Source organism: Ovis canadensis, chromosome 12, assembly GCF_042477335.2.
Source record: "Ovis canadensis isolate MfBH-ARS-UI-01 breed Bighorn chromosome 12, ARS-UI_OviCan_v2, whole genome shotgun sequence".
Taxonomy (NCBI): domain Eukaryota; kingdom Metazoa; phylum Chordata; class Mammalia; order Artiodactyla; family Bovidae; genus Ovis; species Ovis canadensis.
Genome location: NC_091256.1, coordinates 40405454 through 40426686, shown reverse-complemented (window position 1 = coordinate 40426686; position 21233 = coordinate 40405454). Strand labels below are relative to the sequence as shown.

Sequence of the window (21233 nt, the reverse complement as noted above, 5' to 3'; positions counted from 1 at the left end):
TCGCGGCGCTTCTGGGACAGCAGACAGCGCTTCCAGATTGAGCAGCAGTCTCAGCACCTGTGCTCTCTCAGGAGTCTGACAGCCATGCTTCCCACTCCCAGTGACTTGCTCTGTGAAGCCTCCAGGGGCTCAAGTCCTGGTAGGAGGGTGAGATTCTCTTTGCAGCCTGTGAATGATGTAGAGGAAAAAAAAAAAGGAGGGACTCCCTGGTGATCCAGTGGTTGAGATTTTGCCTCCCAATGCAGGAGGTGTGGGCTCCATCCCTGGTCTGGGAGCTAAGAACCTAACAGTCCTCAAGGCCAAAACAAAATACAGAAAGCAGCACTGTAACAAATTCAATAGAAACTTTCAAAATGATCCATCTGGGAAAAAAAAGAAAAAGGAAAAACCAATCTGCACCCCCACCTCGCCCCATGGAGTGCCCAGAGATATGACCACAGAAGGAAGGGAGAACGGGTTCCTGGGCTCCCTTGGCCCCCTCCCCACCCCCTGAAGCCACAGCTGAGAACCAGCACTGCACGTTCCTCTGGTGTTTTGGCAACAGCCTTGCAGTGTTTCTGACGACAGCCGGCCAGGCACCTGCCCAGCTGCCAGCCAGCATGCCTCTGCTTAGGAAACCTAGTTCAAGAAGACGATGCAGAAAGGGGGGCATTTAAGCCTCTCTCCTTCACAACCGGGCAGATCTCTTCCCTTCCATGGCCAGGGCACACACGTTCTCCCAGGAGAGACAGGGAGAGGGCCCACACTTGACAAAGAGACCGGACCCCAGCACTGTGACAGGATTCAGCTATTTATTGATGGTAATATTAAGACACTTCCCAGCAACGACTGCTGTGACAAGGACTCTAAAGGTAATCAAATAATGATGACATCATAGACAAAGCATCAGGAACATTCCTTGCAGAGAAAATCGGCTTTTCCTCTTCAGAGTGACCAGGCTCTTTGCGCCATCCCAGGCATGGCCTCCTGGTCCCAGACATCCTTGCCTCGTCCTCCGTCTGGGCCCTTCTCCAAGGATGCCAGGCTGGGGGGTGGTGAGAGTAGGGGGCCTTCCCCGCGCCCCCCACGTCTCGGAACCACCCTCAGCTCCTCTGGCCCGACTTTCCGGGTTTCCTGTCGGTGAAGCGAGTGCTCACGACGGGCTGAACCAGGCCTAGTGACAAAACCACTAGCACCACAAAGCTGGCCCTTCCTCTTCACGAAGTTAACAGAAGCCTTTTTCATTCTCACTTTCTTTTAAAGGAAAGAAAAGTCTTAAAAATATATGGCACTAGAGTGTAAAATCAGACAGCTGCCTCCAGTCACCGCTTCCTACAGCTTCCAGCCCATGGTGCCCACGTCCCCTCAGATGTAGAGCTGATGGGAGGCCAGGGTGTCCATGAAAGGCCGCACCAGGTTGTCCGTGGAGAAGTAGAAGATGAGCCCGAATGTGATGGAGATGGGGAGGGCGGGCAGTGCCTTCTTGAACACGGCGAGCAGCAGGAGGGTCAGACACAAACCCTGCAGGACACAGAGGCGGGGGGAGCGGGAGGAGGTGACCACCGGTGTGGACGGGGGGAGGGGAGCACTTAGTGACGGCCCAGGGCGTGGGCTCAGGAGCCCTGACACCCCAGCATCTCGCCTGGTCCTCTCGGCAGCTCTGAGAGGTGCGTGGGGGCAGAGGCTCTCAGCCAGGACCAACGCCTTGCCCACGAGTGGATGAACCAGCAAGCAGGCCTCCTGACCTGGGCCGCTGCTACCAGACCTCCCCTGGCCGTGCGACGTGTGACGTGTGACCTGACGGCATGAAGCCCTCCCCCAGGGGACATGTATTTACACAAGAACTGGACAGGTCTGACTGAAAGGCACCAGTGTTCTCCGCGGACACCAAGGGAACCAAGATGCCAAGTGACCACCTCCCCTGCCCCCCGCCGCAAGCAGGCGCGGTGGTTGCCTATCCTGTCCCTGCCCCAGCCGATGCAGGCAGTGGGTCAAGGTGGGGACAGGGACCTAGAGTGCCAGCCTCTCCCCGGGGAGAGCAGGGCTTCAGGACAGTCTGAAGTGGAGGAGCCTGGGTGTCCCCAACCCGGTCCTTGACACACACTGTGGGCAAACAGAAATGTCCAAAGAACTGGAGCCTTGGTCCTAACATGCCACGTGATGCCCAAGGTTCACCAGGCAAAGCACTGAGGCCGTTCAGGGCCTCCACCTCCACCAGTCATCCCAGGACGTGTCCCCAGTACGTGTACCTGATCATGATAGCGACCATGTGTGCTAGGTCTCTGCAATCGTGTCAGACTCTTTGTGACCCTATGGACTGTAGTCCGCTGAGCTCCTCTGTCCATGGGATTTCCCAGGGCAGAATACTGGAGTGGATTGCCATTTCCTCCTCCAGGGGATCTTCCTGACCCAGGGATTGAACCTGCGTTTCTTGTGTCTCCTGCGTTGGCAGGCGGGTTCTTTTATCACTAGCGCCACCTGGGAAGCCCCTAAGTGAAGACAGGGGCCTTCAAATTTCACCGCTGGGGTTCAAAGTGAGGGGCCCCCTCTCAAGCCCCAAGAGATCCCAGGGGGACTCAAAACTGCATGATGTCTGGGTGCTTGTGGAGGGAAAATACACAGCCCCGGAGTCAGAGACCCGAGTTGAAATCACAGCTCAGGCCTCGCAGCTTTGTGCCCATGGCCAGGCCAGGCCCTCACCCTGCTCCATCTTCGAAACATCTCAGGTCACCATCCCTACCTCACAGGTGCGGTGAGACAAACACACAGAGTTAGCCAAGACCTTGGCACCCAGCACGCACACTCGGTAACACCAGAGCTCCTGGTCACCCTCCCTGCACTGTGCCTGCACCTACTGACAACCAGATCCTCCTGTGAACCTTGGTCTCATCCTGAGGATCTTTCTGTCAACCCTGCCCAGCCCTTCCGAGGGACAGCAGCATCTGAAAACTCCCTGGGCCCCCCAGGAAGACCCCTACTTGTCCAGGGGCGGGTGGGGAGCACCCGGGGCCCACTCACAATGAGGATGGCCACAAAGCAGGCCAGTGTGGTGTTCCAGTCCCCGCTGCCCGTGGCGGCCGCCTTGCCCACCAGCACGCTGTAGAAGATGAAGTCTCCAAGGCCCAGCTTCACGCCCCCTGTGTGGTGGAGAGAGAGGGAACCCGTAGGTCTCAGAAGCCCCCGGAGGAAGCAGCAGAGAAGGCTGACCCCAGCCGAACAGCCCAGGCACTTGGCCCAGCCCAGGGGACCCAGGGCCCAGAGGCTGGGGACCTCAGAAGGCTGATGGGTGGTGTCACTGCCTAGCCCACCTCACCTGGACTCTGGGACAAGGATTAGCTGTCTCAGAAAAATAGCAGCCAGTGGGGAAAAGGGGGAAACCTGTGGTCTGGCTGACTTGCATTCTGAGCTGTGCAAAGCCAGCATTTCTGATAATTCATGCAAAACTGGTGCTTGGTTCTTGGTTTGAGTAAAGACAAGAGTGAATAAAATCCATTGTCCAGAGCTGGTGGGAAGTTACCCAACTGAGCACTGAGTATGAATTATAAATGCTTTTTAGGAAATTTAATTTCATTGCTTTTAAGAACACATATGATACCTGAGGTCCTCTGGAGACTAATGTCTCTTTAAAAGAGGTAAATGTATATTGTCAATCAACTCTGTTGTGGTGTAGTCGCTAAGTCGTGTCCGACCCTTTCAGCCCCATGGAAATTTCCCAGGCAACAGTACTGGAGTGGGTTGCTATTTCCTTCTCCAGGGGATCTTCCTGACCCAGGGATCACACCCACTCTCCCACACTGTCGGCAGATTCTTTACCACTGAGCCACCAGCAAAGATAAACGTAACTTGTAACTAGCGCATCCATTACTGAAAAGGAAATGAGCTTCTAGAATGTTTTGTTTCCTTCAGTACAATTGCCCTGTACACCTTCCTATAGGATAATTTCATTCATCATGGACAATAGAAATGCTTATGAAACAGACAGGAATTGAGTGGGTCTGCATCAAGGAAACATGCTCTGCCCCGTCTGATCCCACTCCTCTCTCCTCTCTGGGCTCCAAGCAAGAAGCAGCTCACCTTAGTCTGTCCCTTCCTTCACCCCCCCCACCACTCCCAACTTCCTCATTTTGGCAAGCATGTAAGCTCTGCCCTCTTACAGAGAGGACTGCTTTTGTGGGTCTCTTGATACCACCCCCACTCCTGCCTCCCTATTCTGCCTGCTCTCTTCTCTCTCCGTTTTCAATCAGTTCTTTCTCAAAGGAACTGAGCTCACCTCGCATGCACTTCAGAGACCTGAGGCAGCAAGTCCCACATCCCCCAATCAATGCGCTCAGGCAAGGCCACCACCCAGCCCCATGGACACCCCCTGTGCTGTCTATCTCAGCACCCTGCCCTGTCTACTCCCCAGGATCTTCCACAAGCGACCTTCCCTTCATCCCCTTAACATCACCCACGCGGGCCATCTGGTCTCCACTCTGACCCTGCACCCTTCCTGGGTACCTTCTGGGGACCCACGGTTTTGACAGCAAGTATATCCTGGTGACTCCTCGGGCCTGGAACCCTGACCTTCCTGAGCACTACTCCCCCTCGTGTGTCTCTGGCTTCTCCACCTGAGGTCCTCCAAAGTCTCCCACCTGCCGGCCCCCCCTCTCATCCCTCTCCATGCCTCCCTGCCCATCCCTTGTCCAGCCGGGTCCCCCCGGTGCATCCCATGCCGGTGGTGGTGCCCGAGTCAGTCCTTCTGGCTCTTCCCTCACCCAATCCTCCAGCAGTCTGTGTTCCCGCAGCCGCCCGGGATCTGCCTGGGATGCAGCTCTGCTCACTTTAATTCCCCGCAACAAACCCCTAATGGTTCCCAGTAGCCTCCAGGATGAAGCCTGAGCTCCCACGAGTACCACTCACCCTTGAAGGTCCGGCCCCCAGCTTCTCTGGCCACCAAACATCCCAGAGCTCCCAGATGGCTTCCTCCCCTCTCATCTGAGCCTTTGCCAGCACTGTTGTGGAACAGAATCTAACCAGCCTTTGTCCTTCATTCTGGGAGGGAGACCAAATCCTTGGAATTTCCCCAGTGATGGGAGTGTCTTTATTGTCCAGCAGCCCCTTAGATCATTTATGCAAGCGAGAGGATGGCGCTGCTGCTGCTAAGTCGCTTCAGTTGTGTCCGACTCTGTGCGACCCCACAGACGGCAGCCCACCAGGCTCCTCTGTCCCTGGGATTCTCCAGGCAAGAACACTGGAGTGGGTTGCCATTTCCACTGGTCACCAGAAAGACCAACCATGTGATAAGGAGGTTGGGACTCCAGGCTAGGCTGAGTCTGGCGAGAGGAGGCAGCCTGGAGATGAAGTCCAGTGTCATGAGGAAGGACTCAATCCATTATGCCTGTGTACTGAGACCCCAGTAAAAACTCTGGACACTGAAACTCAATACACACATCCATGTGCAGGGGTAGGGGTGACTCCCGGGTCCCAGGGGCAGAGAGCACCTTCCCAGACCTCACCCTATGTGACGTGTTCTTCATTCGGCCGGCTGGTCCTCATTTGTATCTTTTATAATATCAATAAAACTGTAACGGTATATATAGAAATTTTCTGAGTTCTGAGAGTCATTCTAGTAAATTTTCCAACCTGATGGAATTGTGAGAATCCCCAGATTTGTAGCCAGTCGGTCAGAAGTGTGGGTGGCCTGGAGACCCCCAGAGCTTGTGGTTGGCATGTGAAAGGTGGGTGGTTGTGTGGGATGGTGCCCACGTGGGACCCATGCTGATTCGGGCAGAGGCTCAGCGCCAGGCCTGCCTCCAGCCCACTGCCTGTGTACTGGGTGACTGCTGACTTGTCCTTCCAGGCCAGCCTCCAGCCTATTGCCTTCCCCACATCCGTCCTGAGTACTTTTTACCCAGCCTCCCCTGACTCGGGCTGCTCCGTGGGGAACTTCTCAAGGGCAGCAGCTGTGTTAATGCAGCAGCATCTCCCTGGCCCCATGAGCCTCCCGGCACACGCTCGTGGTCCATAATGCGTGTGCTGGCCGGTTATTTTAATCCGCTTGGAAACAACCATGTGTCAGAAGGTCTTTGGGCGTGTCTTCAAGATGGTCCTCCACACCTGCTCCTTCTGCTCCCAGCCACTCGGGGCTCTGCCTGGGGGAAGCCTGCATCCCAACTCTGCCCGTCTTACGCTCCACAGCCCCAGTGTGGGGCAGTGCGGGTCTGCGCAGCTCAGCTCACCCCCAGAACACGGGGCCCACGCCTGCGACCCCACGGCTGCACTGGGACGGCCTCAGGCTACTCGAGCACACACTCTGCCAGCCACAGCCCTGGCCCTGCCCGTCGTCTCCCTCCTCCTGCACAGCTCAAACCCCTCCCCGTCCCACAGCTCCCACCGCTCACAAGACACAGACGAGAGCCCCCATCTTGATCCAGAAGGCCCCTGGAGCCCCTGTCTGTCTCCCGGCCCCATCTCTGCACTTGGGTCTCAGCATCCCGCTTCCGCTTCCTCTGAGTCAGCCCCAGGGTCACTGTTCCCAAGGCGCCCTCGGCTGGAAACCGAACCCCCCTGCACTGTGTGTTCCCCTCTGCGTCCTCAGCCGCTGGAGCTCAGCTCAGAAGTTACTTCCTCAAGAGACTTCCTCTGACCCCCTCAAGCAGGTCAACGGCCTTGTCAGTGGCCCGACCACCCTATGTTCTTCTGTGCAGTCCTCCCAGCTCCCGAGAGTGGTGAGTGCCCAGGTCCACATAGCAGCACCCGTACAATCACCCCCCAGTGCAGAGTGGGCATGCAGCCAGCGTCTGCCACACATGAGATAGCCTGGGCATTAAGTCCCCGTGGCCTGCCTATAGGACTGCACCTTGGCAGGCTTCTCTCTGACTTTGTGAAGCATCTCTGATGTCAAACGGGCTCCTCCCTGACCTCAGGGAGCCCTACCCCAGGCCCACGCAGACCGTCCATCTGGACGCCTTACTTTCCTCCTCTTCCTCCAGCTCCTCCCCCGGGTAGCCAGGCAGTGGGGGCTCAAAGACGTCAGGGTACGAGGGCTCCCCAAAACTGTCATAGGAGTCTTCTTCTGGGTGTCCGTTGTCAGGTGAGGAGGGAGAGAGACAAGAGATGGTCAGAGGGTTCTCTGAGCCCAGGGCTTCCCTGCCCCACTCTGCACCACGCCCAGCCCGACACAAAGAGGGTTCTCCAGACCACACAGCAAGGGAAGGGAAGGGAGAAAAGCGGGGCCAAGGCAGGAGTGAAGTTCCACCTGCACCCGATCCCTAGGGTGTGCGTGCCCAGAGACAGTCTTCCCTGCCCTTCCTGTCCTTGTGCCTCCCAGAGAGGCCAGGCAGGCTGGGCGGGGTGCAGTGAAAAGCACCCCCCATGATGACGGGCTGTCAGTCCCCTGATACTCACCCATTTCCGGGTCGTAGGGGAGCTGAAGGGCTCCCTGAGAGGAAGGGTCCAGCTTGGCCATGCCTACGGTCCACACCATGGCAGCTGGGGAAGGAGAAAAGGGTCCAGCCTCAGACACTACTAACTATGGCTGCCCCTGGGGCCTGGGAGGCAAGTGGGACAGTCTGTGTCCCCAGAAAGCCTGCATGGGACCCTCATCCCTGTGGGTATTTGCTTATGGCCTCTGTTATGGGGCCTCTGGGGGCCCAGACTCCGCTGCACATGCAACACCCAGCACAGTGCCCACCACAAAATGCCCACCGTCAGGGCATCCTTGCTGATGCTTTTATAAATAGAGATCCCTGCACACTGGCCCTGAGTCCAGCAGCAACCCCAAGAGCCCTTCTTTAGAGACTGAACTTCAGTTGTTGAGAAAGCCCAGGGAAAAGCAGGCATCCTGCCACCCGCCTCCCCAGACCCCTTCCCTGAACAGTCCCTCCCCAAAGTCCCTTTCCAGGGGCCTGGAGGGCTGAGTGGGTGGCCTGGGTGAGATGCAACTGCGGGAAGGCCATACTCCTGGAAGCCCTCTTCCTGTTCTAAATGTCCAAGCTTCTTCCTGAGCCACAGCAGGACGCAGCCTGCCTTCATCTCGGGAAGGTGGACCCCTCCTGGGGTCACCAAGGCTACCTCCCCTCCTTTGATCAGGAAGAAGGCTAACTGTCTCCCCATCAACTCTGAAAGCCAAGGCCAATGCAAACCCTGGTTCCCACATCTGAAGGAAGCACGGGGGTCACTCACATGAGTATATGAGGGCAGGGAAAATGGGCTCATTTCTCTCCTGGGCGGTTTCCACCAGCATCCTCAGTGGCCCTTTGGGGCACAGCACAGCCACAAGATCTGAGAAAGCAAAGTCATCCCTGGCACGTTAAGAAAGACGTTTATTCCCAGCCAGCCCCCAGATAGGAGCCGGCGCTCTAACACCAGGCACGGGTGAGTGTATCCTGGAACCTCAGGGCAAGGCTCTCCAACCATGCCCCTCTGTTTCAGCAACCCCACCCTTGGGTTTCACCCTCAGTGCCTAGAGCCTACACTGGCTGGAGCCCATGGTGGGGTCTGAGTGGGCTAACTGCAAACAGGGACTGCTGTTGTTGTGGCTCAGAGACCCAGAGGATGGGCTTGAAGTCCCATTTCTCTGAGCCCCAAATTCCTTATCCTAAGAATGTAAGAAGCAGTACTGGTGATGGTAATCTCACTAATACAGTCGGCTTTCCAGATCTCTGGGTTCTGTATCCATAGATTCAACCAGCCGTGGATCAAAAAATTCAGAAAATAATTCCAGCAAGTTCCCAAAACCAGAATTTGCCGCACACTGGCAATTATGTCATTTACATTTTATTAACAGCTATTTATATATCGCTTATGTTGTACTATATACGTAATCTAGAGATAATTTACAATATTTGGGAGGGGACTTCCCTGGCCCAGTGGTAAAAACTTCCCCTTCCAATGCAGGGGGTGTGGGTTTGATCCCTGGTAGGGTAGCTAAGATCCCACATGCCTCACAGCCAAAACAGGTCAAAACATAAAACAGAAACAACATTGTAACAAATTCAATAAAGACTAAAAATGGTCTACATCCAAAAAAAAAAAAATCTTATAGTATTTGGGAGGATGTACATAAGTCATATACAACTATGTCATTTTATGTAAGAGATTTGAGCATCCTTGGATTTTGGTACCTCAGGGGATTCTGGAACCAGTCCCCCAAGGATACCGAGGCAAGATTATACTAATTAAAGAGCAGCTCGCATTTGGGCTACTCATTATTTACTGGTACTGTGCCCAGCCTCAGCGTTGTTCTGAGGAGTAAATGACCTGGAGTGCAAAGCGCATAAGGGCGTGAGTGCTCAGTAAACATTTGCTGTTATTAGTAATCATGTCAACAGTCATGATTCCATAGGACCCGGTTTGTTTTTTATGGAGGTGAACTTCTCAGAAGGGAGACCATCCAGGCCTCCCTAGGGGGTTGAAGGGAGGGTGGGGGGCCACGTCTCAGCACCCACCAAGCCTGTCCAGCAGTCAGGACTCAGCCCTGGATGTCACTCCACGGCCTCCCACCAGGCCTGTGGCCCACCTACCATACACGGAGATGGCGCCCAGGATGACCCAGGCGGACCACTCCGGGAGGTACTTGATGAACACCAAGGCCATGAGCGCGCTGATCATGATGAGGTAGGCCTGCTGCAGCACCAGGGGGCCCTTCCAGTGGATGCACACCATGCCCACCGCCCCGAAGTTCCAGACGGTCAGGAACAGGGTGGGGTAGTCCATGGCCACATTGTAGGTCTTGAGCACTTCCCTGTGGGACCAAAGTGGAGCCCGGGGGCTGGGACACTCACCGGCGATGTCAGGCCCGGAGGCAGGCAGTCCAACACCCTCAATCATCAAGCCCCAGCCTGGGTTTTCCCAATCTTGGGCTCATTTATTAACATCGCCTTCCCCATTTCCATGAGCCCTACAGGTAACCCCTTGAAATACTTTCTGAAACAAGGTGGGGATTACACTGACATCTTGTCCTTGGGCTGGATGACCCTCTGCCCGAGGAAAAGATCTTTGGAAAAGTGTTTTTTCCTGTGCCTGCAGTCTTTTTGGGCCCCGGGGTTAGGCTGATGTCCTAAATCCAGGGCAAGAGAGACCACCTTCCCCCAAAACTAGGAGGGACCCAGTCCCAGCCCAAAGATCGGAATGTAAATTTTGAGGCCTTTCTGATCCCTGTCTCTGCTGGGGTTCACAGCCTTCTCTGTGATGACTCTGAGTCTTTGTTTTAAATCAGGAACCAGAAGGAGACGTGTGGCCCTCCACTCCAGTGTCAAGGAGGCCAGGCTCCTGGAGCAGCAACAAGGGGCAAGCATGGAGCCCGAGGGAAGCCCTTCCCTCCCGGGTCCTTCAGACCCATCCATGCCACCGGGAAGGGGTCTCAGGGGACCTGCTGGCCCTGGCAGCCACTCACCCAAGGCCCTGCTGCCCTCCAGCAGCCACTCACCCGAGGTAGATATAGGTGAAGAGGAAGAGCAGCATCAGAGAGGACATGATCAGCCAACCGTGGATGAACTGGGTGGAAACAGGCATCATGACTGCAGGCCCCCAGGCCCCTGGTCCTCGGGACTGACTCCCAAGCCTGGAAACCCTTCCTCATTAGGCTCCGCCTGACTATGCTGGAAGGTGGCTGTTTTACAGGTAAGGAGGGCACAGACATTCAAGGTGTTCTCTCCAGGTAACCCAGCAAGCATACAAAGGAGCTGGAAATCCTTCATGCCTAAACACCTAGCTCTCTACTTGTTCACCTGGAAAGAACACGCTTGGCACATTCCAGGCTCTAGAGAGAAAGCTGGCAGGGTCTCTGCTCCCACGTGCTATGTCCCCAGGTGTGGGCAGTGAGACAACAGACACAGACACCCACTAGCAGGAAGAGAAAAGGGCTGTGAAAAAAAACTGGCTGGGCAAAGTGACAAGAGACCCGTGGGGTGCTTCTACTTTAGACAGCGTGCTCAGGGCAGGCTCCTCCTCTCCTGGCCCAAATAAGGGAGGGTCAAAGGTGAGGGGGGGAGTCACTGCAACCTGCCTCCTCATAGGACAGACCCATCAGTCACCAGCCTGGGCCACTGGGGACCGCAGCGGCCACCTGGTTGTCTGCTCAAAGCGGAAGGGGCACGCTGGTATGTGCTGATCCTCCTCACCCCACCCGAGCCTGCCCAGACCACCGTCACCTCTTGTCCGTGTCGTGGAGTAAATCTGACTGAATGGAGGCTCGGCGGCCTCCCAGCAGTTCCCAGCGTGGTCACGTGACAGCTGCTGACCACGGCACTGCCGGCTCTCCCCGGCCCCGCTCCTGGCTCGTCCTCATGCACACCGCAGCCTCTGCTCCCAACAAAAGCCCTCCACCCTACTTCCCAACATCCAAGGCCACCTCTGCCCTGATCACAAATTCTGCCTCGGTTACACAGGCAGCTCCAGCTCCTGGACACGCCCCTCCCACTGCTCACCCCCAGCCAGTCCCTCTATTTGAGGCTCTCCATCTCTCTCTACCTGCTCCACAGACGCCAGCAGCCTGAATATCCAGTGCTGCACACGCCTGCATGTGAACAGTTTAAAAATCAGTAACGTCTTGTTCAACTTCCTTTCAGTCCTCATGGCTTCAAAGCCTTCCTCGGGAGAAAAGCCTGAAACTCGTGCCTAAAAGCTATAGATCTCTGTGAACGATTTGGGCTAGGTGGGGCTCAACTCCCCTGTTTCTCCCCAGAGCTGCTCTGCAGAGCAGGGCCCACCCAAAGGTCTCTAGGAGCTGGAAGACCTCGGTATAGCAGTTGTACACCCCCAGCTGAAAGGCAAATGGGAAAATAAAAATAAGCTTGGAAGGGAAGTATATGTTGAAAGGAGCCTAAAATAGAAAATCTGACTTCTTCAGAAGGAGAGGCAAAATAAAATTAACTTCTGAATATGAGAAGTGACCCTATGAACACAGCAAGGAGGAACTCAGTTAAGTGGGATTAAGTGTAAGTGGTAAGCACAGGAGTATTGGGTAACCCGTGGTGGGGCAGGAGTGGGGTGGGAGAAAGTACAGGCAAACCTCAGGGATATTCGGGTTCAGTTTCAGATCACAATAAAGTGAGTATCACATGAAAGAGAGTCACAAATTTTTTGGTCTCCCACCTCATGCAAACGTTAATGCTTATACTGAGGTCAATTAAGTGTGCAATAGCATTATATCTAAAAAAAATGTTAAAAACAACATTAATTAGAAAATAATGCTGTTGCAAAAATCGTACCAACAGACTTGCTCAATGTAGGTTTGCCACAAACCTTCAATTTGTGAAAAAAACAAAAAACAAAAACAAACCCACAGTATCTGTGAAACACAATAAAATGAGGTATTGCTCTAAAATGCAAGGTCTATTTAACAGGAAAAAAGGAACTCTGTTTAAAAAAAAAATCCAGGGTTGCTGCGTAAGAGGCCCTGAGGCATGAAATCCAGGGTTGCTTCTAAGAGGCCCTGAAGCATGAAAGCCAGGGTTGCTGCATGAGAGGCCCTGAGGCGTGGCAGGCAGGCAGGAGGCAGGGAGCAGGCAGACCAGCTCACCTTGTAGCAGCGGTACTTGTAGAGCACGACCAGGAAGATCGTCATGGTGACGATGACGCTGATCATGATGAGAGTGTTGAGCACGGAGTTGAGGAGCCGCTGGCCCACTGAGGGGGTGTCCTCAGAGAAGGGCGTGTAGATGCTGAAGGAGATAAGGGCTGGAACTCTGCACCCGGCTGGCTTGCACCCCCCAACCCAGGGAGATGCAGGCATCCTGGGCACCCCCAGCCCTCAGCACAGCACTCTGGCTGCCCTGGTGAGTGCTGCCCACCATCCTCACCAGCTGTCCTGCCTCCCTGGCACCTAACTCCAGCTTCTAACTGAGCTGATACAGCCACACGGGAGGGCCTGACTGGTCTTTACCACAGCCTCCCGGGCCCCCATACTAACTAAAACCTCTCCTGGAAGTGCTTATAACAGCTGACCCCATTCCCCAGCTCTGTACCCACTTCCCCATCAAGCCTAGGATGCCTTCACCCCAACTGCTACCCCTACCCACACCCAATGTAGCCCAGTAGCCGCACAGTTCAGTTCAGTCGCTCAGTTGTGTCCAGCTCTTCGTGACCCCATGAATCACAGCACGGCAGCTATAAACTCAGGAGGCAATTCATTGATCCCATACTCTTAGGGAAGCAAACTGCTTGCCAAGTTCTCAAGGTCTCAATGCTTTTTGCCTGAGCTGCTCTGAGTCCCCAACAGACTATATGCCTCCTGAGGGTGAGGGCTTCTTTCTCTACTCCTTTCATTATCAAAATCATAAACAAAATGTAACAAAAACTCCCTTAAAAAAAAAAAGTTTCAAGAAGATACTCAGCAGTGATACCATGGGAGGCTAGGGGAGGGAACAGAGGGAAGCTTCCCATTTTCCCAGGCTGCTGCTTCTTCCTGGATTCTCTTTATTAAGATAAACAAAATCTCCCTTGTGAGTCTGGGAGTGAGCTCAGAAATCGTGTGGTCCTCTTTAGTTTTTACATTCATGGGAGTATGAATGAGAGCCCCAAAGAGAAAGAGACTTGTCCGTGGTCATGCAAGACGGGTGGCACCGCCACACCTGGGATGGAGCAGAGAACCTGCCTCCTGCAGTGAGAGCAGGGTGCAGGGCCACTGCACGTGGATTAACTCTCTCGGTTCTCCTGGTAACCTTGCTATCAAACCCACCATACAGATGAGGAGACTGAGGCCGAGAGCGGTTAGGAAGGTGCCTGGCAGGTCACACAACCAGGAGGCTCTGGACAAACCAGGGTGGGGACTTGGGCAGCTCCCCACCCCTGCTCTTTGCTGTGGCTGCCATGGGGCCGCAGGTACAGTGGCCAACACAGGCTACACCCTCCTCCCCAAGTCCCGCTCCCCCACCCACCCCCAGCCCCCAACTCACAGCTGTCCATTCTTCTCTGTGTAGAAGCGCACGGACTTGATGGTGGCCACCACCACGATCATGCACAGCGTGACAGGCACAAATAACATGATCACATGCTTTGCCCCGTATTTGAGAGTCAGCTCCTCCTCCAGGCCCGGCGGCCGCCCGGGAACCCCACTGCAGACGTAGTGGTCAGGGTCCTCCTCTTCACGGTCCTCCTCACTCTCCTGGCTTCTCTGTGGGAAACCATGCTGTGAGGACCACGGAATACCCCACAGAGGAGGCCTACCGACACAGAGCAAGGGTGTGTGTGACCTGGAAACGCGAAGTTTGAATGTTGCTTTTCAGATGTAAGAACCAGTCTGTGGGCTGTAGTTTAGATGTGGGAGTGGTGGCATTCCAGGACATTGAGAAGTTTATGAGGACAACTAGAGATTGAGAGTTGGCACTAGCCACCACAGATGCAGGAAGGGAGGCCACGGTGGCCGTGGACGAGGACAATCTGCAGAATGGGTCTGCAGATCTGTCCCCTCCGTCAGTGAAGGGACTCAGTTCTGGTCACATGGCCATACTAGTTTGGAAGGAGCTAGGCCAGGTGACGGGAGGAAGGCAGAGACTAAACATTTTTGGTTCAAAAATCACAAACCAGAATGGTCAGCACACATGGGAACTCTCTCTGATTGTATTAACAAATAAAGCACTGGGAATTTGCAGAGAAAGAAATTACTTTGAAATATTTGCCCCCACCAAAATCAAGCACGCAAACTTTGCAGCTTTGAACCAGAGGCTAACTAGGCACTGAGCATGTGGGAGGATCCAGGTTAGGGAAAGTGGGAGAGTATAAATGAGGAGGCAGCAAAGGAGGTTAGGATGCCTGCCAGACACTGACATACACTGATCTTCAAGAATGTGTTTCAGAATTGTGACAGTTCAGGATCACTGGCTGCCTTGTTAATTACAGTAACAGCCAAGACAAAGCCAAGTGAAACAGAAATCAAAAAGGACTGCTCTTTGGTATCAGTTTTTTGCAGAGGGAATTCCATCTAGATATTCAACTGAGAAGGAAAGGAAAACTGTTAATGAACAGGAACTGAAACAACTGAAATGCACAAAAAGTCCAGGAGATGAAAGACAAAACAACGAGCAAGAACTGGCTAAGGAGTAGCGGGGCTGTGGCCTTGAGCTGCTAAGATCTCTCTTGGAGCCCAAAGGAGGACAGGAGAAGAAGTGAGTTCAAGTTACAGCAAAGGGGAATGAGGCCGGCTGGAAGAAAAAAATACTAGAATGGGCAAAATAGAGAATAGGATTTAGGCAAATTCAGATACTGTTTTACCCTGATGAGGAGGGAGGTAGCTTGACTAAGTGACTCTCCCAAGTACGCACTCCACTTCATACTGTTATAATCTCCTGCCTTTTGGGCTGCAGAGGCAAGCTCACAGTGCAGCACACCCCTTCTGCTATGGGCTGCATGTTTGTGACCCCCAAATTCATATGTTGAAACCTAATGCCCAACATGATGGTATTGGAGATACAGGCTTTGGGAGGCGATTAGGTCACGAGAGTGGAGCCCTCAAGAATGGCATTCGCACCCTTATAAAAGGGGTCTAAGAGAGCTCCCTAACCCTTCTGCCTTGTGAGGACACAGAGGGAACACAGCTGCCTATGAACCGGGAAGTGGGCCCTCATCAGACACCAGATCTGCCAGCGCCTTGACCTTGACCTCCCAACCTCCAGAGCAATGAAAAATACACTTCTGCTCTTTATAAGCCACCCAGTCTATGGTATTTTTGTTATGGCAGCCTGAACGAACTAAAACACATCCCCAGCTCAAAAGTCAAACACGAAATCAGCTAATCTCTCGGTTCCCATCTCCAGCATCTGCCAAAAAAGGTTCCCTCCAGCCTCTGTGCTGCCTGCCCCAGCATCCACTCACTCTCAGGTTCCTGTGGGAACAGTAGCCTGCTCAGGAAGGTGAACCGAAGGGGCAGGGCCGGGGTGGACCACGCAGTCCACTACAGTCGGTCTGTGACAGGCCGTGCATGTGCAGAATCCACGATCAAGCCCTCGCAGACCTAGGATCCACCATGGTGGGCCACCCGCCCCTTTGGCCAGTTCTCACCTTCACTTCCCCTCCCTCCCACGTCAGGGAAGGCCTGGTTACCATCCATGAGATATGGGACGCCAGCAGCCTGTCGGGAGACCACAGCTGCTTGCAGGAACCTACCCATTGGGCGGCACTCTCTCCGTCTTCCAGGGCCTGGCGGCCGTCCTGGCAGGAGCGCGGCGTGGGGCTCTCGGCTGACATCAGGGACGTCCGCTCATCACACACTTCTTCCTCGCTGTCAGAGGCCATGAATGTGAGCATGGCCCTGCCTCCAGAAATGCCTGGAAAAGGAGCACAGGGGTCTTCATGCCACTCTCCTGAGAGGCAAAGACAGTGGAGAGTGAGAAGTGACTTTAAAACCTGGACACAGGTCCTGCCCACAGGTGACCATCCAGGATGCATTTGTCAAAGGGCTGCTATAGGGCTTCCCGAGTGGCTTGGTGGTAAAGAATCCACCCGCCAATGCAGGAGACATGGGTTCGATCCCTGATCCGGGAAGACCCCACATGCCGAGGAGCAATGAAGCCCATGTGTTGCGACTACTGAGCCTGTGCTCTAGAGCCTGGAAACTGCAAGTACTGAAGCCTGCATGCCCTAGAGCCCACGCTCCAAAACAGAGGTCACTGCAATAAGAAGCCCATGCACCGCAACGAGAGGAGCCCCTGCTCTCTGCAGCTAGAGAAAAGCCTGAGCAGCAATGAAGACCCAACACAGCCATAAATAAATAAACATTTAAGAAAAAAGCACAGTCCCCAGGAGCCACGACTGAGGCTGCAGCAGTCTTGAGGGGGACTGGCTAGAGAGGATCCAGGCCATGGGGGCGAAACTACCAACCGGAAACATCAGGGCCTCTCTAAACTCTCAGCACGCTCATGTGTTCAATCAACAAATATCTGACCACCATCTATCATGTGCCACGGACACGTCTGTCCTAAAAGAAGAAAAACCAATCCAATATGGCAAGTTATATAATCCAAGCATTCACTAAAAGGAACAGAAGGGACTAAATCTCAGAGATCAGGAGTGTTTTCTGAAGAAGATACCATCCTGTGATGGACACAGATTCTCCCAGGCGGGAGGGAAGGACAGAGGGCGTGAAGAGCGTCTCAGCCCGAGCCTGGCACTGCCAGGGCTGGGGAGGGGGGCGCTGCTGTGGACAAGTGAAGGGTCTCCAGCGCCATGCTAAGGAGGTGTGCTTTGTCCCCCGAGGACACAGTGACAGATCAGATCTCTGGTTAGAAATCTCAGTCTGGTCACTGATTGAAAAAGGAGTAAAAAGAAGGAAAGGTAAGCTCCCTGGAGACAATGATGGGTCGTGAACAGGGCCTAAGGTAGCAGCAAGATGGATGGGAGTGAGGGGAGAGAATCCATACAGACAAGATGTTGGGGACACAACGGGACAGAGTCCAGGACAATGACCAGGCAGGGGGTACAATGGAGGAGGTGGGAGAACAAGGTGTCAGGAAAGCTGCTGAATGTAAATGGTTGAAGGCGGGGAGCTGACTGGGAGGCAGCTGAGGGCCAGGGTCTGAGCTGGAGGGGAGGGAGATGAGAATCATAGGTTTAGGTGCTGTGGGCACGGGAGCAGTGAGCTGAGACCCCAAGAGAGGAGCGTGCGTGTGTTTGTGTGTGTTGGGGAAGTATAGCTGAGGGCAGGACGCACAGGAAAAACCAAAGCTGAAAGGGCCACAGAGGAGGGAGCCTGTCCCCTCGACACTGCTGTGCTGCCCTGAGTGGCGCGTGAACCCAGCAGCATCATGTGGACGCTGGGGCAGCCCGAACACCTACCAACACCCTAGGCAGGTCAGCTGAGCCGCCAGCAGGGCCAGCTCCCCCATCACCTGCCTCCTGGGACCCTGGGGACACTCACGCCAGTAGGAACGGTCAGGTCTGCTCTCGTCTCAAAGCCCATCTCCATGTCAGCGGCCCTCAGAATTTATGATCATTTTTTATTCTATTTCTACAGTGTCTTCTTTTAAATATATGGGCCATTTTTAAAGTCTTTATTGAATTTGTTACAATATTGCTTCTGTTTTGTGTTTTGGGTTTTTTTGGGGGAAGGGGGCCACTAGATTGGGGATCTTAGTTCCCCAACCAGGGATCAAACCCACATCCCCTGTGCTGGAAGGCTAAGTCTTAACCACTGGACCACCAGGGATGTCCCTATGATTTTCAAGTGGAGAAGGCAGGCAGGTTTCTTCCACCAACGCAGCCAGTTCTATTCACCTTGGCAGAGGCTCTGAGGCTGCTGCTTTGTTTTGAAGACAATGTCCCAGGTCATCGCCTGCATTACTCCCAGCTGGACTTCAGCTCCATCCCCAAGTCCAGGCCCACAGCAGAGCCTGATCCTGCTCACCAACTCAGGCCCTTACAGAAGGCTTTCCCGTAGCTCTTACAAGGAATTCGAAATGAGCAAGCTCAGCTCCCCTGGGTTCAGCAGAGGAACAAGTATAGGAGCGACAGCAGTAGTCACATCCGTAGGAAGCAGAATAAGGTAACTTCCAGGAGAGGTGACAGGACGCTGTGCCACTGGAGTTAAGACTTGGCGGGCAGTCTATCAACGGCGGGGAGTAGACGTCTCAAGTCTTTAGGAGGAAGAGGGACATGAGATGAGACACAAGGTTAGGAATATCTTGCCGGGCAGAGGCTGAAGTAGGTGGGGCACCTGGAAGCAGCCTCGTAAACAGATGGCGGGATGGGGGCCTTGACTGAAATTCTGAAACACCCAGCAGGCTGAGGTGGCTGAAGTGTGGGGACCACGGAGGCAGTGATGGGAGGTGGGACCATCCGAGGGAGGGGCGTGGGGGCCTGGCCAGGGCAGGAAGGCTGAAGCTAGCCGGGGGAGGGAGCAGCCAAGGTTTCTGAATTAAGGAGGGATGTGACCAGAGTGCACTAGGTGGGAGCAGAGGGCCGGCTGAACCCTCCTGCCTCTTCCCCGGAGCCCCCAGGAGCGGTGCCGCCCAGGACCCAGGAGGAGGATCTGCTCCTCAGCACCCAGACCTTGGGACCAGCAGAGTCTACCTAAGAGCCCCATTAGAAGGGACAGGGCTGGGACGCTGGGAAGCTCTTAGCGTCCTTCATCTATGCTAACAGTAATGAAAAAAATTACCTAATGGAGACCCAGGCAGAAAAACTCTAAAGCGCTCCTCTGCAAGGGTGGGCCCCGGTAGATAAATCCTAAACATACACCTGCCCAGGGCCCAGGAGATGCCCTCACTGACCCTGTGGCAACGCTGAGTCCATTCTTACTCAAAGAGCGACAGGGAACACAGAGCTGGCTGCACCTCAAGCTAAATTAGGACATCCTATCTTGAACAGTGTAGCGGCTCTTTCAATACTTTGTTTTGTCTGGGCTATGAATTAATAATTTAGTTACCATCTCCCTCCTTCTGTTCTTCCCACGCCTTTAGAGGCCCTGGGATTTATCTTCACAGTGACTGGAGGAGCGGATCAGGAGTTCCTGCATCTAAACGCCAGGGCTGCAGCCCCCAGGGAAGAGGCGAGCTCATCCTTCAACACCACAGCTGCCGGCAGCCAGGCTGCCTCAGTCCCTGGAGCAAAGCATGAAGGGACTGGACAAATAAGAGGCTAAGATGCTTCTTAAAGGAGAAAGGGAGCCACAGAGCAGGTGGAGAGAGAAAAGCAGGGGACCCACGATCAAGTAGGAGTTAAGTCCTTTCCAATTTCCATTTCTTCAGCCAGACACCAAATCCCAGGAAAACACGTCTGCCTCCCAAAGTCTGCGGACACACCCAGGGAGAGCATGTTTAAAAACAGACTTATATCCCTTCCATGTGAAACTGCATTGCAGAGGGAGAAAGTCAGAAAACTACAAAACATGCTCTGCCATCTACCACATGTAATGCATGGCCTCCTCACCAGAAAACAAATGCTCCCTGAGCAGATTCCTTCCCTCCATGGATGCTGCCCAGGACTCCCAGAAAAGCAGGGCATGGAGAGGTTGCAGCCAGGAAGAGCTGGTCTTGGCTGTTGGAGCAAGGGCATCCTAATCACAGCCCTCTGGGCCTGGAGGAGGTGGGGACAGCCGGAGGTGCTTCCTGGGGCTCCCAGCATCTGAGGGCATGGCTTAGGACTTTCAGAAAGCTGTAAGATGCTGGAGATGCTGTTTCTTAACATGGCCCAGGCCACCTGAAGGGTGGTGGCAGAGCAGCTGCTGAGCCCTCACTGTGTACTAAACACAAGTCAGGAACGAGATACAGTCAGTCCCCTACATATGAACCTTCAACCTGCACACTTTTAGAGATTTGAACATGAGTTTGCATGCCAGTAGCGTGAGTTCACATGTATGGCGTACTTTTCAAGGTACTTTACTGTAAGATTAAAAATTTTGTTTGCTTTTTATGTATTATTTGTGTGAAAAGTATTATAAACCTCTTACAGTATCGTACCATATAGCCGATTTTGTTAGACGGGTACCTTGGCTAACTTTGTTGGACTTACAAACAAATTGGATTTATGGCCTCTTGGAACAGAACTTGTTCGATGCAGGGCACTTACTGTGCTACTGTTATTCCTCATTTTACAGATGAGGAAAAAGATTTTAAAAGTGATAAGTTCAATGTCATCCTTGGACTGAGGTGGTCAAGTTCTGTGCTCTTAAACACTACGTTAGGGTGCTTACTTAAAATGCAGATCCTAAGTATCATTCTGGCCAAAGGTCCAGGGATCTGCATTTTGAGACAGTCCCTGGGCGATTCTTAGGCTGGTGTTAAACCCTCCCTGGAGCTGCTCCTGCCAAGTAATGAGATGCCCCAGCCTGGGCCCAAACCTGGTACTGAAAGTGCCCAGTAACAGTTCACCTCCTTGTCGCAAGGGCAGGGCCTCACTCACCTTAGCACACCTGCTGCTCTGCACAACTTGCTCGCTGAATGCAGGCGTGAAAGAACGAGCAGTCCTTTCTCCTGAATATCCTGTGGCTGGGCTGAGATCCACTGGGGAGGAAGAGCAACAGGAGCTTTCTCAGACTAGGAGAGCTGCAGGGGGAGAATGCAGTGATCTGACTGACAAGGTACGCATGCAATGCCCACCTGGAAGGAGGGTGTGAAAAACTGGGTCTCAAGCATCCCTGGTACAAACTGCACCAGCCTTTCTGAAGGCAGTAAACATCAAGAGCTTTAAAAACACTCATACCTTTTGATCCTGAAATGCTAACTTCTCGGAATCTGTCCTACGAAAATTATAAAAGACTTATCTGAAAACATGGTTGTTGCAGTCATTTATAATTTTTTTAAAGTGAAAATGACTAAGATGTCTGACTCTGTATGATAATA

General features: G+C 53.8%; 1 protein-coding gene across 21 annotated transcripts in view; it reads right to left on the bottom strand.

Annotated features, from left to right (window-relative positions):
• Nucleotides 1-772: 772 nt before the first annotated feature.
• The window catches only part of PSEN2 (presenilin 2), a 26401-nt gene continuing 5940 nt past the window's right edge, over nt 773-21233 (bottom strand). For 3 of the 21 annotated variants that reach the window (XM_069544678.1, XM_069544681.1, XM_069544682.1), the window contains exons 3-14: nt 21094-21130; nt 20794-20894; nt 16063-16223; nt 13857-14074; nt 12482-12623; nt 10388-10455; nt 9483-9703; nt 8143-8241; nt 7366-7449; nt 6932-7030; nt 2998-3116; nt 773-1500 (exon numbers count right to left, since the gene is read on the bottom strand). In XM_069544678.1, coding sequence (XP_069400779.1) covers nt 1345-1500; nt 2998-3116; nt 6932-7030; nt 7366-7449; nt 8143-8241; nt 9483-9703; nt 10388-10455; nt 12482-12623; nt 13857-14074; nt 16063-16203 — 1347 coding nt within the window. In that variant the 5' untranslated portion in view covers nt 16204-16223; nt 20794-20894; nt 21094-21130 and the 3' untranslated portion in view covers nt 773-1344. Of the gene's footprint in view, nt 1501-2997; nt 3117-6931; nt 7034-7365; nt 7450-8142; nt 8242-9482; nt 9704-10387; nt 10456-12481; nt 12624-13856; nt 14075-16062; nt 16224-20793; nt 20937-21093; nt 21131-21233 lie in introns of all 21 variants that reach the window. The other 18 variants (XM_069544665.1, XM_069544666.1, XM_069544668.1 and 15 more) reach the window with 7 other exon arrangements.